Source organism: Glandiceps talaboti, chromosome 6, assembly GCF_964340395.1.
Source record: "Glandiceps talaboti chromosome 6, keGlaTala1.1, whole genome shotgun sequence".
Classification (NCBI taxonomy): Eukaryota; Metazoa; Hemichordata; class Enteropneusta; family Spengelidae; genus Glandiceps; species Glandiceps talaboti.
Window position 1 is genome coordinate 14,090,699 of NC_135554.1, and position 17,341 is coordinate 14,108,039.

The 17,341-nt window shown below is 36.5% G+C and overlaps 1 protein-coding gene across 1 annotated transcript; it reads right to left on the reverse strand.

The window, feature by feature from the left end:
* Positions 1 to 6,788: 6,788 nt before the first annotated feature.
* Positions 6,789 to 17,023, reverse strand: LOC144436251 (mesoderm induction early response protein 1-like). The gene is made up of 9 exons (XM_078124995.1): positions 17,001 to 17,023; positions 14,442 to 14,569; positions 13,923 to 14,193; positions 13,317 to 13,393; positions 11,211 to 11,280; positions 10,355 to 10,506; positions 9,422 to 9,598; positions 8,529 to 8,656; positions 6,789 to 8,043 (listed from the first exon to the last, which is right to left on the reverse strand). The coding sequence occupies exons 2-9, from the start codon at positions 14,535 to 14,537 to the stop codon at positions 7,461 to 7,463; spliced, it is 1,554 nt and encodes a 517-aa protein (XP_077981121.1). The 5' UTR covers positions 14,538 to 14,569; positions 17,001 to 17,023; the 3' UTR covers positions 6,789 to 7,460.
* Between the last annotated feature and the right edge of the window lie 318 nt (positions 17,024 to 17,341).

Here is a 17,341-nt window from a genome sequence, read left to right on the forward strand (position 1 = left end):
TCGTAGTGTGTAGTGCTATGAATACAAAGCCAGTATGTAGTAGTATGTAGTGCTATGAATACAAAGCCAGTATGTCGTAGTGTGTAGTGCTATGAATACAAAGCCAGTATGTCGTAGTGTGTAGTGCTATGAATACAAAGCCAGTATGTAGTGCTATGAATACAAAGCCAGTATGTAGTGATATATATGAATACAAAGCCAGTATGTAGTAGTATGTAGTGCTATGAATACAAAGCCAGTATGTAGTAGTATGTAGTAGTGTGTAGTGCTATGAATACAAAGCCATTATGTTGTGAGAAAAATGGTCTTTTATTGACACTTTAATGTATTGCCATGCATTTACTATCGTGAAAATTATTCCATTTCTCAATGACATTTTGTAGAAATATCAACATTTGTATATAATTACAAAACAGATTCCATTAAAAGTAATACTGCTTTTGTCAGAGAACTGAAACAGTTCAACCCCCCCCCCCCCCCCCCCCCCCCAACTAACATAATTTAGTTCTTTTTATCCTACATTGAACTATTGATGTCATCCCTAACAAAAAAAACTTTGGAATGATACTTTGACAATGCGAACATTAGCTTTTGATCCAACTATCAATTAGTTTGATACCTACTTGATTTGCAACACACTTTTGCCAGTGTACACCTATTGTGATACCAGTGGTATATTATCATTTAGTGTTAGAACTGATTTTTGGGTTGACTACCTTGGTTGGGGTGGGTTAATAACTGTACATGTGTCGGCACTATCATGTCAATTTCTCCCACACATACTGCATTAGTTGACTATTGTTCAGATTTAAACCAACCCTTAATAAATTCTACAATAGTTGTATGCTGTTTTGCTTGTTCATCAGTTATCTTTAATATTAAGGTGGGTCCACAGACAAAAACAAATATGTACAATGTACGTGTACACCATTAACCATTTTCAAATCAGTAACATTTGTGTCCACAAGTTAACCTTTCCGAGTCTGTGACAATAATTGAAATTATAACATACATGTATGTATCAGAAATTACTTGCACTGGTGTGTGCGCATACTAGTTGTATTTTTACTACAGTGCAATACCAAACACATTATGGCATGCAAATGATATGCAAATGAGAACACGCTTGAACACGAACTCACTTGAACACGCTGTATGATTTTTATAGAAACTTGCCACTTCAGATAAACATACAAAAATGTATGAAATTATAACAACCCCATGCCATGCAAGTTCGATTCCAGTATGGGGTATTTGCACTTGTGCTTGGTGTTTTCTGCTGCACTTTCACGAGTTTATAGCGAGTGAAAATACGGGTGCAGAGAACACAGAGAACTTGTGCAAACACTGCACAAATGTGATACATACAACTACTGTAGCTTAAATAACAGACACTGATAAAATCACATCCTGATAATTATATTGATTGCACTGTAGTCATGTTTTCAAGAATAAGGGAAATATTATGACTTTAACTAAAATTATAGTTGACCATGTTTATACATGTAAGGTCAGTACTTGAGATCAAAAACTATCATTACTCAGCCTGATTGAAAGTAATCCCACACAGCTACATCATGTCTCCTCACACAGAACAGTACACTACATTAGAGTCAATACTCTCAACAGAATTGTAACAGAAGATGCTATCAAAGTTTAAACCAGTGACTTTTATTGATATTTTCAAATGATAGTGTCACGAACTGGTTTTACAACAGACAGTACAGTTAAATTACAAATGTCTGGCATAGATGGATTTGAACACTAGCTTGACCACTTTTTTAACTTTCAAAGTGCACTTCCTTTCATTGGTAGCTTCAATAAGGAATTGAATAATGGTAAGCACTGTTTTTATGTACCGAGAGGACTGGACTACAGACTGAGAGTAGACAATCTCGACATACATACATACAGGCAGGCATATATAGTTCACAGGTCTATAATACTGGACTGTGTAACTAGTAACTGATTATCATTTTTGTAGTCTGTATGTATTGAATTCATTAACCAAGGATGCAACTACAATTGTATGATGAAAATTAACTATGTTAAACAGGGGCCTTGGCTTCAGTCCTGTGTAGAATTTGTAGTAGTGCCTTCAGTGCTGTGTAGACTTTGTAGTAGTGCCTTCACACACCTGTAGATTTTGTCACAGTGCACTTTTAATAGTTCTGTATAGACTTTGCAACTGCACCTTCACAGCCCTGTATACTCATTGTAATACTAATAGCGCCTTCAAAGCCCTGTATAAACTTTGTAATAGTGCTCCCAGTCCTGTATAGACTTTCTATGAAGTGCATTCACAGCCCTGTGCAGACTTTGTAATAGTATCAGTTCTGTATCCTTTGTAATAGGGCTGTCACGGTTCTGTATAGATCTGTACGTGTTCTCAGTTATGTATTGACTATCAATGTTCTCAGTCCTGTACAGACATTGTAACAGTGCTGTAACAGTCCTGTATAGACTTCGTAACTGCCTTCACAGATCTGTATAGATTTTGTAACAGTGCTGTCAGTTCATGACTTGGTACTAGTGCCTTTACATTCCTGTTTAGACTTGGTATGTCGTCACAGACCTGCAGACTATGTAACAGTGCTGTGAGAAGTTCAAGACTTTGTAACACCGCCTTCACAGACCTGTGTAGACTTCATAACTGCACTTTTACAGTCTTCTATACACAAAAACAGTGCTACCATCTATATGTAGCAACATGTAACCAATTTGGCCTAACATGTTCACTCTTTGTTTTAGCATTATTCAAAGATATTTTCAACAGAGCCCACTGACTAATCTGCAAACCCATGTACATGTACACTACTATATCAAAAATACAAGCAGTCTTTTTAAACAAGCCAAGACCTTCTTGTCGGCAGATTTCAACCATGAAACCTCCACAGAATAGCTTAGACTTTTGCTAATGGTTTTGTATTTGAAATCTGCCAGGAGAAGGTGTAAGCTATCCTCAATACATAATATGCGAGTTCCTTCTGTTACTACCTTTGGGAAAAAAAAGAATTGATTTAAATCCTGATAACAAAACATAAAGAAAGCTTGAAAAAGATCACAACAATTATTACATCCTGAGGAAAATCAAATGAAATTTTACAGAGATGAACAGGGTTTATTGCGTAAAATGTTGACTTTGTTTAAAAGTTGTTCAAATCAAATCATACATACATACATACATACATACATACTAAACTCAAACATACCTACAAAAAAATTTTGTACTACATTTTGTATCTTTGCAGCATAACCCACAAAAATAGGGTGACTGATAAATATAAGTTATGTAACACGTCCGGCAAATTACAACATATTCTCTTTGCAGCAAGGATGGTGCACATAACTTGTACAATTAAAAATATACGAAAACCGCTCCTTAATAGTGTAAACTGAGTACAATTTTACAAATATTGTGACAAATCTCTTGTTCAAATATGTCGTTGAATTCATTAAAAACAAAAATATTATATATGTACGACACTGGTAATCCAACCTTTGGTTTTAATTACTATTAAGATAGATGCAAACTAAATCTAATGTTCTTCAATGTGGTAGATAACGCAAGTGGGTGATAGCGGTTCCTCTGTTGTGCGACTCTAATCACCCTGTGATCAAGATAGTGTAATTTGTAACAATTGGAAGTCCCAAAACAGCACTGCAAGTTTCTGGAACTCTAAATTAACTACTTTTTAGAGAAGCCTTGCTGCTGAGACTATTATTAAAACCAACGTCCATTCAATAGCTTATCACTGTTGTATCAGCATGTTGCGACAATAGTTTTAGTTTGTGTCTATCTTAGAAAACCGAAGGCTCAACTACCAAAGTAATATATGCTATACACTATTATAACTTATATATTGTGTATGCGTATTGAAACTATTGGCAGCGCTGTAAGCATTATTTCCATGATTTCATTCAAACAAGTACTTCCATTGGGCTTTCAAAATCTTGCAAACTGTGGCAATACAAAGACATATCTATCTATATTATTTATATCTTTGTAGTATCATGAAACTTATGTGGGCAAGCATGGATATTACACCTTTTTGACAATGTCTTGATTAAAGTTGACACTAGGCTAATATTGTACTAATGTCTCATATTTTAAAGATTTTTCAGTGTTTTTGTTAAGGGTAGTAAGCAGGCAAAATCTACACAGGTTCCCCTGTCAGTTTACCTGGGTTCCTTACCAAAAATTATGGTAATATTTAGTGGAAACTGTTAAACCACATTCCCCTTTCTGTTACCAGTGTTCCCCGCCCACCTTAGCAAAAACAGTCAGAATGATAAAATTCATACAGTTTGAAGGATTTTTAATGTCGAATGTGTAAAAAAAAATTCTGGATAACGGTACTACATGTAGGTTCTGTAGCACTGTTTACAACATAAGAAACTTTCCAACTCATATCACATGTACAGTTTTGTATTCTGCAACCATTACAAATGTATGGGGGAGCTCCTACAGTCTTTCCGAAACTTACACCTGCATGTAAGTGGCTCAGCATGTGCACAACACTCCCTAGCTTTTCACAAACTATCATCCCATCTGGTGTTTAGAAGTTTAGAAGCACCAGGAGGAGTGTCTGGGAAAATATGGGAGCTAATGTCCCATCTAGTTGTATATATAATATATATATATATTTACACATGTAACCGGACTTTGTTGGTTGAGAGGTCCTGATTAATTATGCCTTGTATGCAGTCATAGTTTACTGTAACATCACTCTGACTGCACTGACATAAATGCATAAAGGGGGAATTATTTCAAAGTAATTGGAAAGTTGCCTTAGAAATTACAATAGTGTGAAAGGAAATAAACTATAGTAAAAGCATCAATACGATAGGCTCACTTGAGATACATGTAACAATCAAAGAAACAAAGCATTGCGAGGACCACCACTGGGCATTGACATACTGTGATTTCTACTCATTGCAAGGACCGTCACCGGACATTGACGAAATGTGATTTCCGCCCATTGCGAGGATCATCACAAGGTGTTGACGCGATGTGATTTCTGCCCATTGCGAGGACTGTCACTGGGTGTTGATGCAATGCGATTTATGCATCTTGCAAGGACCATCGCCAGGCGTTGATGCAATGTGATTTCTGCCCATTGCAAGGATTGTCACCGGGTGTTAACGCAATGTGATTTTTCCCCACTGCAAGGATCGTCACTACGTGTTGACACAATGTCATTTCTCCCCATGTAACATACATGTATATGTATATCAAGGAAATGTACGAGATTAGCCTGTCCCCTAGCTTAGAGACCTACAAAAGTCCTGTTCTTACATTCATGTACATGTACATGTACATGTATGAACTTGAAACATACAAATATGTACCTGTTTAATGAATCATACAATCTCATGATCAATCTTGCTTTAACTTGGTTAACTTAAATTTTGCTCTGCAGCAGTTAACATGACAATGTCCAGCATAATCACATATATCCTACACTGCTAATAAGACACAAAACACAACAGCAGCACAACCTGCTCTCCCATCAAGACCTAACTTATACCCTGTAAAAAGGTTTATATCTATGTAAATTTGGTGGCTGGCCAAAGCTATATCAACTGTAAGATGTACAAAATCACAATCATTTCTGAATTTGAATGCACATCTTAATTTGACCCTCCTTTGCATCACTTAATTGTGATATCTCTCTCATGTATGTTATGAGCCAGGGCTCGAAATCACAAGCAGCTGTAGTCCACTGTATATTGGCAACTAAATAGCCAGACTACCAAGTTTGTAGGGTGATGGTCTGTTAGACTAATGGAAATCAATAGAAAATTGTAGCTGAAATACATGTAGTTCAATTGGCTAAATCTGACTGTCAACGTACCAAACGTAAAACTGTATTTTGAGCACTGTGAGTACTGCAAGGGTCAGTGTTGGATTGATACAGTGTACTTCTCTTACAGATTACATGTAGCTATGGCAAAGCAAGATTTAGTAAAAATGTATTCAAACTTAAAGCCTGCAGCTTTGAAATCATGAAATGATTGAATGTGTGTTCAGCTTACTAAAGAGGCAAAGGTCTGTGATGTACTCAAATAATAATTTCAATTCGAGAAAAGAATTATGCATCACCAGTGCACCTTCTCTGTTAAGGTTACAACCAATCTGATACACTCATAAACACAGTAATTTCCTGTGATGCACCAAACTTTGGTTTCCCTATACTTGTATTAGACTGTGGTGACTCCTAAGACAACCCAGTTTTTATTCTTTTTGCTCCATGACAGACAATGTTGACTCTTACTAGAGGGCACATTGTTTACCACGTGGCCTGCAATAAAGTCAATACTGGGGCATCACATCATCAACATATTACAGGTTCATAGATATTTTCTATTCTTTTGATTCCAAAGCGAAAGCCCAAACTTGTACCCCTCAATATATACACGTCTAATTGAATGTTGAAAGTGAAAGACTCAAAAAAGCCTCATGAAATCATAGAAATGACAATATCTAAACATCAACTGACACCAATCAAACCTAGCACAAAAATAAAGTATATTTAAAATGTCATAGAAACACTACCTTTGCACCCAGTAGAAATACTTTCTACCCCCTTCTTAAATTTGTAATTTTTGTAATTTTTGGTAGTTTTCCACAACATTCTTACTCTAAGCTACAAGTTAAGCCCGTCTCAGAAAATCATATTCACAATTAATTGTAAAGACTTCAACATACATACATGTATGTTTTCAGATCAAAGATTTATGCAAACTTGTACATGAATCTCTTCACATACAATGTAGTATAAAAAGAATGGATTTGTCCTGGTAGTATAATGTCAAATAAAGTTGAAAACCTGTGTTTTCATCTCAAAATAATGGAAATGTACAAAAATAAATTACAGCCCACGCTGACAGCCCTGAAAGAATGGAAAATATTCACAAAAGGCAGAAATCTGTTCAGGGCTGTATTTACAGACAGGCTGATCCTATAATTAGCAGAATTAAGAATTTCGGACACCTACATCCACAGGTCATTTTTCTTTAGTTTTGTTAGAAAACATCAAAGACATGTCTGGGTCATGAAGATGTCGAATAATTATACACCTGATTTTCACTGCAGAGTAACTTACCACTGACATCCTGGCAAGCTTGTAAGTCCTTATTTACAACACTTTTCCATGAGTTGATCAGATCTTTACACACACGTAAACACAGTACCAACTGATTCAACTATGCAAAACATGATCCATTGGAAGTTATCACTGTTCGCTACACAACGCGAAACAGTCAAAACACTTTGCACAGATAACATTCATAATTCTGGTTCGCTTCTTGCTTGTCCATGAAAAATAAAATATCGGCATGAAAATATATGTTTATATCCTGGAACAGGAACTTTCTCTTTTTTCTCATCTTAAAATATACATGTAGAACTAAATCTTGAGATATTCTATCCAGCTATGGTATATCTATAGGATCAGTCACTGACTTATCGGTTCACTTGATGTGACTGATGTTTGCGTTATGGGTCCAGATGTGAGAAGTCCTTCGGGTAAAACATTTATGCTTGCAACTGCCGCAGTTCCAACACCTCGAATACTGTCTATTTCAGGTTTTATACGAAGATCTTCACCAAGATGACTACTGCTATCTCTCACATGGTTATGTTGTATTGATTTCATGTTTACACTACTTGCTGGCACAAACATGAATTCCGAGTCCGGTTTGAAACGTTTTGTTTCTGATGGTCCTTCAAGTTCTGATTGCTCCTGTGAGACTAAACCATCAACAACACAGCTTTTGTTGATGATAGCCACATTGTTCTGTTGGATATCACTGTGGCCATTAGCTGCTGCATTGGCCATTGTCTGTGATGCTAGAGCACTGACAGGTGCTAGATTGCTACTACTTTCAGCCATGTGGGAATGGTGTGTATGATGTCCATGGTGTGGGTGATTAGCACTGGGTTTCAAAAACAGAGGTCTGTTGAGTAGATGTGCATGAGGGCTGACAGACCTACTTGTGTTTGCTTCTGAGTCATCAATGAATCGGTCCATGTAATCCCTATCAAAGAAATGTAAACACATGGCAATTTAATGTATACTCTGTAAAATATAGATCGAATCAAGGCTGGAGTTCTCATATGGAATTCTTTCAGCTAAAAGGCTCTTTTGCAACATAGTTACAATGTACCATCGGTTGTTACAAAACCATTGTTTTTGTTAATAGTGATAAGCAGGTAAAATCTACCATGGTTCCTAAGTAATTTTGCCAAGGCCCCAAACAAAGTTATGATAAACTATATGGGAGATTACGCAACGTCCACTCTGGTCCCCCTTTCAGTTACCAGCATTCCCCAACCCTAGTAAAAAACACTCCAAAGCTCTTATGAAACTAATCCTCTTTCTCCCTGATTCTGAAAATTTCAAAATGCCAAATTAGACAATCTTAATAGTGTCCTTAACAGTCATCTCTAAGAGTATGTGCAGTGATTCAGACAGTGTCTTGCTGCTTTAAATGTATGAAAAGTTTGAAAGTATACTACTTACGTAATGCCTGGATGTATCTTATATTTAGGTTTTGAAAGACGGGCCTGATTTGCAAAGGCATCATGCCTTTCTGTCTTTTTCCATAAATAGTAAAACTGTACTAATTCTCCCACTGATCTTGTTCGAACCTGTACATGAAAAATAATCAAGTATTCATAAAAAAAAACCCTGACAAGTCTCTGTGATATGTATATGACAATATGGACATTGGAATGTCAGGATCAAATAGTAAATCAGTTGATGTCAGAGGTTCACTTCTCAATCTGAAGGCGCAAATGCCCATATTAGAGAATATTACTATAATAATTATGATAATAATAATTAAATACAATAATTATATGATAAAAAGTCTTTTACAGGCTGAGAGAACTTTTTAAATACTAAATTTATATTGATTTCATAATTATCATTTTCATCTGGTTAGATTGTTAAATATACTGAGTATCTTGAAAGTTTATAGTTTTGACAAGTATACATGTATGTACACTGTACTACTGCTATTGTACACAGGCAACACAAACTTCACTCTCACAGCAATCTGACAGCAACTGTCAAAGTTGTTCCAATCTGAAACAATGGCAAGATAGCATTGTGTATATCAACTCACGGCTAAGACTGAAAACAGTGTAGAGCATGTACAATAATTTACATGTACACAATGGCATTCAAGTTAGGAAGTTAGGTTAGGGGTTTAGATTATATTTAGAACTGTACTCTGTACAGACATGTATATGACACGGGCTAGTCTTAGACCAATTAACAAAACTGTAATATCAAAACAGGTGACCATATACATTTAGAGAAATATATTTCATTATTCTCAACACTCAAAGGTTAACAGACCAAATTATGGCATCCCTAATTATATTTCATTTCAAAATTTCAGTACTTACTTTGTGTTGTTGAATCATATGGAAATCTTTTCCATACGTTCTCAGACCATTTTCAAAACTACGACATTCTTCTTCTGACCACAGACTCATTTCATCAGTGGGTGGTGTAACTTGCATTTTGTGACGACGTAAAGCCTCGTCCAGGTTATTACCACATTGCAGTAACAAGTACAGAGCCTACATGGAGAGATAATGTGATAATTATACCATACACACCTGAAAACACATGGTTTTTAAATATTCTACCGGGGAGGGGGGGGGGGGGGGGGGGGGGGGGGGTCAGACACATGGAACAACTATGTCCTAAGCATAAATACCTTTCATCCACTATTGTTGATCTACCACATTTCCTTTGATGGTATACATATGTAATGGGGAGGGTGAGGCTGGACTTTTCAAAACAAAGATTGTTAAAAACAAAAGCACTGAGTCCTTGCCCGTATGAGGGCACTGAATGTGAGGCTAATGATAGGCTCTAATCAGGTGACAAAATATGACATTTTCAATGATTTCAAATTCTCTTGTCTGTCAATTTCATAGACATGCAAATGATTGTCAGTTTACAGTTCTAATTTGGATGATACTGGCCCCTCCCTCTTTCCAGAATCTGAAGTGATTAGAATTTGGCTTAGGTAAGATGATGAAATCAGGGTGCACCCTAACTCCAAAGAAGTGCTGGTAGGCAAATAATATGCATGAGCTGATCAGATAATTTGGTAAAGCAATACCAAAAGATGTCAACAAACAATGAGACTATTAGGAAGTAAATTGTAAGAATGACAGTTTCTAAGTCTTTGGTGTCAAATTGTGTGTGTGTGTGTGTGTGTGTGTGTGTGTGTGTGTGTGTGTGTGTGTGTGTGTGTGTGTGTGTGTGTGTGTGTGTGTGTGTGTGTTGGGGGCGAGATCCTGGCCCACTTGTGATTTCTCTCCTACCTGTTCATCATCTCTCACATGATCTCCTGTAGGTATAGCTTTAACACCCTGAGTACCAGCTGGTATTTCTTGAACATGGCGTAGGTATTCTTCCACTCTATCATCGTTACATTTGCTAGGATCCCACAGAAGTCTATCTTCATTCTCATACGCTGAAACATTTGAAAAGTATCATTTGTGAATATCAATGCTGATTTCAACAAACACACAGCCTTTCAACATGTCTAGATACTACATTATCCCTACAGACTACATTCAAAGATCCCCTGCTTCATTGAAAGAACAGAAACAATTATCCATTACATATTTGGTATGATTTCTTTTGTTCCTGATTTCAGCTACTTCATTTACATATCTTTAGTTCTGCTGGTCAAGTCCTGACTTGCTAAACAGGCATTGAACCAGATCTGAATATTTCACACAAAATAAAGCCTCTCTGAATTTTCCATAAATAAGAATTATGGTTTAAGTGTTTTTGCTAAGGGTGGTCAGTAGGTAAAATCTACCTGAGTTCCTGTCATTTTACCAGGAGTTCACCACCAATATTGTGATACAATGCATGGGGAAACTATGCCAGTTTTCCCCATTCCTGTTCCCTGGGTTCCCAGCCCTCAGCAAAAACACTGATACAAAACTGGCTAACTATAGTCAGTTTCACTTTAATTTGTGATTTAGAGAAGACTCGAGTTTTAAACGATGCACGATACACTTGTGTAGACATCACGAGAAGCAAACAATAGTTGTATCCCCCTTTTCACAGATGGCTCATTTTTTGTACTATCTTTGCTGACAAAATAAGAGTGTTCTCTGACAGCAGCGTGTCTGTTGTTTTTAAAGGTTAGACATATATACACACCTGGAGCATCATCATATTTACTGAGACCCTCTGGTACTTCAGCTTGAAAGTATGATCCTATCTTTATTTCCTGAAAATGAATAAAAATAGCATTTCGAATAACATCACAATTGCTTATAAAAGATAAATCTTAACATATATAAGTCTATAATATTATGTAAATATGTGAATACTTTGTGAGTAAAAGTGCCTTACATTTATATGTAGATGTATGTATGTATGTATGTATGTATGTATGTATGTATGTATGTATCAGGGCTCGAAATTCGTTTTTTTTCTTGGTAGCCCAGGTGGGCTACCATCTTTTAAATTTGGTAGCCCGAGAGCAATGACTGGTAGCCCATATGCATGCATTCCTAAATTAATGGTGTCTGTGTATGTATGTAACTATATGATGTATTGAATTCGATGATTGATTGAATAACTTAAGAGTCACGTTAACACGTTATTTGTGTGTATTTCATGCCATATTTGACATTGGGGACACAATTTTTTGCATGTATGTGTCTCTGGGGCCGTGTCATTTACAACGTACGGTTATCATCACAATGAAAAAAAAACATGTAGTCGCAATTCGTACTTGTAACTATTATCTAAATCTCTTGGTGCAGTGAGACCTGTAAAATTTGAATATGATTCAACGTATGGAAAACGTATAAACAGTTTCATAAGCCCCATGGCCATTTCCTGATGTGGAGACTACGTCTTGGGTAGTTTAGAAACTATGTGCTGTTATCATTATCTATTCACGTGATTGGTTACTTATTAACAGACGGGTTAGACAGGATTTGTATTAATACATGACGGCCATTACGGCAAAGCCCCTTCCATTCATGGGCGAAGAGATAATCAAACAGAGTCTAAGACCACATCAGCAGACGGTCCATGCTGAAAACTTCACTAAGATAAATTCAAATCATCATGTCACCATTTCATTCTCACTAAAACTTCAACTTTCTTTTGAGCTTTGCTACTACTACTAGATCGAATACATTACGTGAATTTACCATTCACCACTGCATGCTCTCAGGGGTTGCGTGAGCATGGTTTACACACGGAATGTTTTAGGCATCGTTCAAGAATAAACGAATCTGTAGGTGTATACCAAGTTAACAGTTCTCATCAGCATAAAATTTTATCAAACACCATTACAACTGTGTCTCTGTCAAGTTGAAAGTTAAAGCTGTCATTCATGTTATGGAATTTAGTTACTGCAGCAGTGCTGTACCGAGAGTGTACTGTACCCCGACTCCGAGAAGAACCGGAAGGGCCCGGGCCGGAGAGCAGATTTCCAGAGAGTGATAACCATGGAAAATTGAAAGTACAGAAAGATAACATTAAATCGCTATACAGAATATTGTTGCATATAAATGTTTTGTTGTGACATTTTGGAAGTACAAGCTGTGTATACGATGAACGGAAGAATGACGTGTACAGTGTACATGTATTTCGTGTACATTTGATATACATGTAGTGTGGATGTAAATTTGGAAAGACGCACTGATTTTGACGCTAATTTTGGCGAGAACACGTCCCACAGGACTGCGACCTCGGAGGCCCCCAGGCCCGGCCCGGGAAAGTGTCGGAGTCAGGGTGTCACAGTTTCATTCCAAACTTAGTAGCCCAATTGGGCTACCACTCACATAATTTGGTAGCCCAGAGACAGACATTGGTAGTCTGTGGACGCGGGGCTACCGCGAATTTCGAGCCCTGTGTATGTATGTATGTATGTATGCATGCATATGTATGTATGTATGTATGTATGTATGTATGTATGCATGCATGCATGATTGCCTGAAACATTAGCCCAGAGACTTATCTTGGTGTTACTATCTCAAGTAGTATCTCAAGACACTCTCCACATAAGGCCAAACATTTCACTATTGAAAGCACAGAAATCCATTCTGAGTTTGAAATGAATCTGAGTGGATCTTATACAGTAAACCAATGATGTAATCAGGTCACCACATTGTACAAATGGGGATGGTAGCAAATTACAAGTGCCTGATGTAGAATGTAAATAATACGTATCAGTCATATTGAAATAATGGAGAGTGAAAATTTTATATATTGAATGTGGATGTCAAATACATGTAAGACAAATACCTTTTTCCAATCATCATAAGGTGGAGGTACATAGTCTGAATCATCTGACTCTGACCCGGAGTCTGCCATGGTGTTCGCTAGAGTAGAACAAATGTATACAAAATAAAACAAATGGCAGATCACCTATCCAAAGTCTACACAGACTCAAAATATAACTATCATGATTACATGTTGACATAAGCTATCAACAGATGTTGGTGCAATTACACTCAAAATAGGGTTGCATCTCTGACAGCATGTTTTTCTAAAATGTTGACACATTCAACCTCATTCAGTGTTGATATTCTCTTGACTACAGGGACCGACAGGTGATTATATCAACATGACTGAGGACTGCTATCTCATACTATTGTATTCCACCACATGCGACAACAATAGTTTTAGTTTGTGTGAATGCTGACTCCCATGATGCATTGGCCCACAGCAAAGATACCCTATAAAGGCATAAGATGAATTTGCTCTTTCTCTGACATCACACATAATTGTACATTATGTAAAATCATAAAATGACTCTCCAGAACCCATAGTTTATGAAACTGTCTTAATTTCATGGAGTGGTATTCCCTTTTCACTAAATATGGTGAATGTTAGCAATACTAAACTTACATCTTAGTGGCCTTTTACCACTGTGTTCCGGTGATTCTCCCATCAAAACATACATGTCACTTGTCAGTTCTTCATGGTTACTGCTCTCGCCATTCTCATCAGGATCATCTGGTAAAAGATCTGCAATCTGTTCCTTGTCAAGTGTCAGGTTATCCGTGTTGATTTGTATATTGTCATCTTCATCTTCCCCTACACTCGCCAGAGTTTGTGGTTCAGCTTCACCACCGTAACCATACATTGCTAATAAATCTTCCAACGGCATTTCACTCTCCTATCGTAAAAAATATACAATCATAACTGTCACAACAGTATTTGCATGTGGCATTAACATTTTGTGAGGTTTACCTAATATTGTTACATATTTTGTTTTTTTAAAGTCCGGTAACTATGGTAACAGGATGAAATCTGGTAACTCTGACATTATTTTCAATACATTGTACCACAAATTTGGTGGGGAACTCAGTTTGAGTTTACCTACTTACTGCCCTTAACAAAAAACATTAATTTTCTTTTAATTACCTTTTCTAGGTCATCGATTTCATTTCCACAGCTGCTCCCACTTAGCTGTTCTTCCTCTTCCATTGTTCTCTCATCATCAAAGTCATTGATCATCATCTCAGCTGAAGGATCAAAATCTCTGTCAGTCTCTGCAGGGTAAGATACATTTAACCGACCATTTCAATCATGCCTGTTCCATTTCTCTTGTTCAAGTATTTTGTCTACTACAGTGTTTTTGCTGAGGTTAACCCTTGTAACACTGGAGGGAAATTTGGTAAAATATGCTGGGGAACCCCAGCAAACTGACTGGGAACTTGGGTAGATTTGACCGACTAACTGTCCTAACAAAAACACTGTACTATTGAGGATCCTGTACCATGCAGAGACGGGTAAGGTAAATTTAAAAACTTTTGAAAGTACATTCTATCAGAGGAAGGATTTGAACCAAAGTTGGATACATTGGGAATTAAAGGCCAACAATATTAATCCAACATTCTTGCATAATTAGTGCTATCTTACAAAGGTAGCCATACACATAAATTTGATAGGAGAATATTTTTGGTAAGGAAGAACATTTTCTACAGTTTTCCTCTTCAATTTTAATCTTAAGCTGACATGACACATGAGCCATTATGCAAGTTTTTATCTACTACACTAGAAATTAACTGAATTAACAGCGCAGTATTGGTAAAGACTCTGGTACTCAAAGTGTCATTTGTACAGCACCCTGCCTTCCCAATTACCATCACCATGACTCAAAATGTCAAAAGGACAGTAAATACAAACATGTACAACCTTGGAGGGAATTCAAGATTACAAATGTACATGAAGGCTTAATCCTCTTTCTAGCAAGGGGTTATATGGCTGTACACAGGGGTAAACAAATAATTTTGTGAACTGGTGGTCCCCGGACCAGTGCCTTAAAAAATCCAATGGCCCTGCTGAAAGAATTAGTGGTCCCAGGTCCCGCTAACATGAAACATTAAATCTTACCTATGAATCTGTTTATTCAGACAACTTTTTGACATAGTTATAACAGTAAGGTACTGGTCTAACGGACCAGACAAGGTAAAATTTGTGTGGTCCACCCAAACAAATCACTAGTCCCAGACCCAGGACCAGTGGATTTGTCCACCCCTGGCTGTACAAAAAAAACCTACAAGCTGGGGAATACAGGATGAAAACATGTATAGCACTAAGATATTGTATGAATATGGCCAGGATTGCTGAAAAAAATAACTTGTGCACCCACCTCCTTTGAGAATTCAATTACATTGGTATAACATTTTTTTTTTTTTTTTTTTAAACCATGTGTAACATTAAGGTGTTGGATCTGATGAATATGATCAATTTCAGAATTTGACATTTACATGTATTTCAAACTGGAATGACTAAAAATAAAATAACAATTTATGCCAAAAAATTTGTAGACATTACACCACAGGACAACCTATTATTTGGACATATGAACATTTCAAATGTACAATGTACAGTAGTACAGAGGTTGGAGCTACAATTCTAAAAAGAGCTGGCACAAATTTAAACTAACTATTTAATATTAACTTTTTTATAACCTTTCCAGTATAATGTAAATGTGGGTGCATGCCATGTAGGGCATTACAATTATCTTCTGGCATTGTAACAACAGTTGATTGCATTAGTAGGGATTTCCTTGACATTTAAAAATTTATATGTATAATAAATCAACAGATTGATTTACGAGTCATATCTTGTTGCTAAGTTTGAGTTCAGTCAATTGCAAATCATAGTTAAGTGTCTTTCGGTAAGTAGATCTTTGAGTACCTTTTATATTTGCAGTAACATTTACATCTAAAATAATGTATAAACTATGCAAGTGCTCCTTAAAGATAACATTGGAATAATTATGACTGAGTCAACTCGCTTCCGTTTCAATACATATGTACAAATCAAGGACAAAATGTGTGATTACTCAGCACCCATGTCATGGATGAGGATCAACAGGCTCCTTTCTTTCATAAACACTAATGTCAAATTTCACTTTCTAGACAGATAGTCACAAACTGTTGCCAAAATAATTATCTACTAATACTCTATGATATCTAGTTGATACAATGATAGAATTAGAAGTGGGTTGATTTGTTGAGGGGTAACTATGGCAATCAACTTTGCTCCAATTTCATGATTGATGAAGATTTAAAATAACTAATAATTACCAATACCAAACATTACGGCTTGCATAATGGGTGTTTTGTTTGAAACATGCGGATTTTATAAATAAACAGTGTATTTTGCCCTACGGACAGAAACTGAACTGCTTGTGTGTACCCATGACCTCATAGGTGAAGTAATTAATTATTCATGAGGTCGTACAAATCGGTTGGAATTTAATTTTCCTTCGAAAAAAGTAATCGATATATATCGCAGTTTAAAAATAAAACAAAAACTTTGTTCCCATGCAGTTTATTTGCTTTCGGGGTAATTTCCTTGAGTTGGATTCTCGGACGGGACCCTTCAGTACACTACCTTTCTGGCAATATCACCCACCCTTAATTTGCATAGAGCGCGGAAACTAAATACGCAATAATAATTTCTCCTTACCTGGACTTGACTCACTTGTCGCGGGCTGAAATTTAAACAAAGATTATATATGTTAGACAACATTAATGGAATAAGTAAAAAAATTGATTTCTAATTTTGGCGTAACTTTCGAAATTTTGCCGCAAAAATTGGCGGTATCGAAGCGCCACAAACGGTGATGTAACTCGACAAATCAATTTAAGAAATCGGTTATATTTCCAGTATGTCAGTAATCGAATATAGCAAGCCTTCTTGAGTATCTGTGGATCAAAATAAAGTCACATCAAGATTGAAAAAAGAGAAAATTCCATCAAATTTACAGAATCATCGAAAAATTTTACCTCCGCCATTTTGATGAGTAT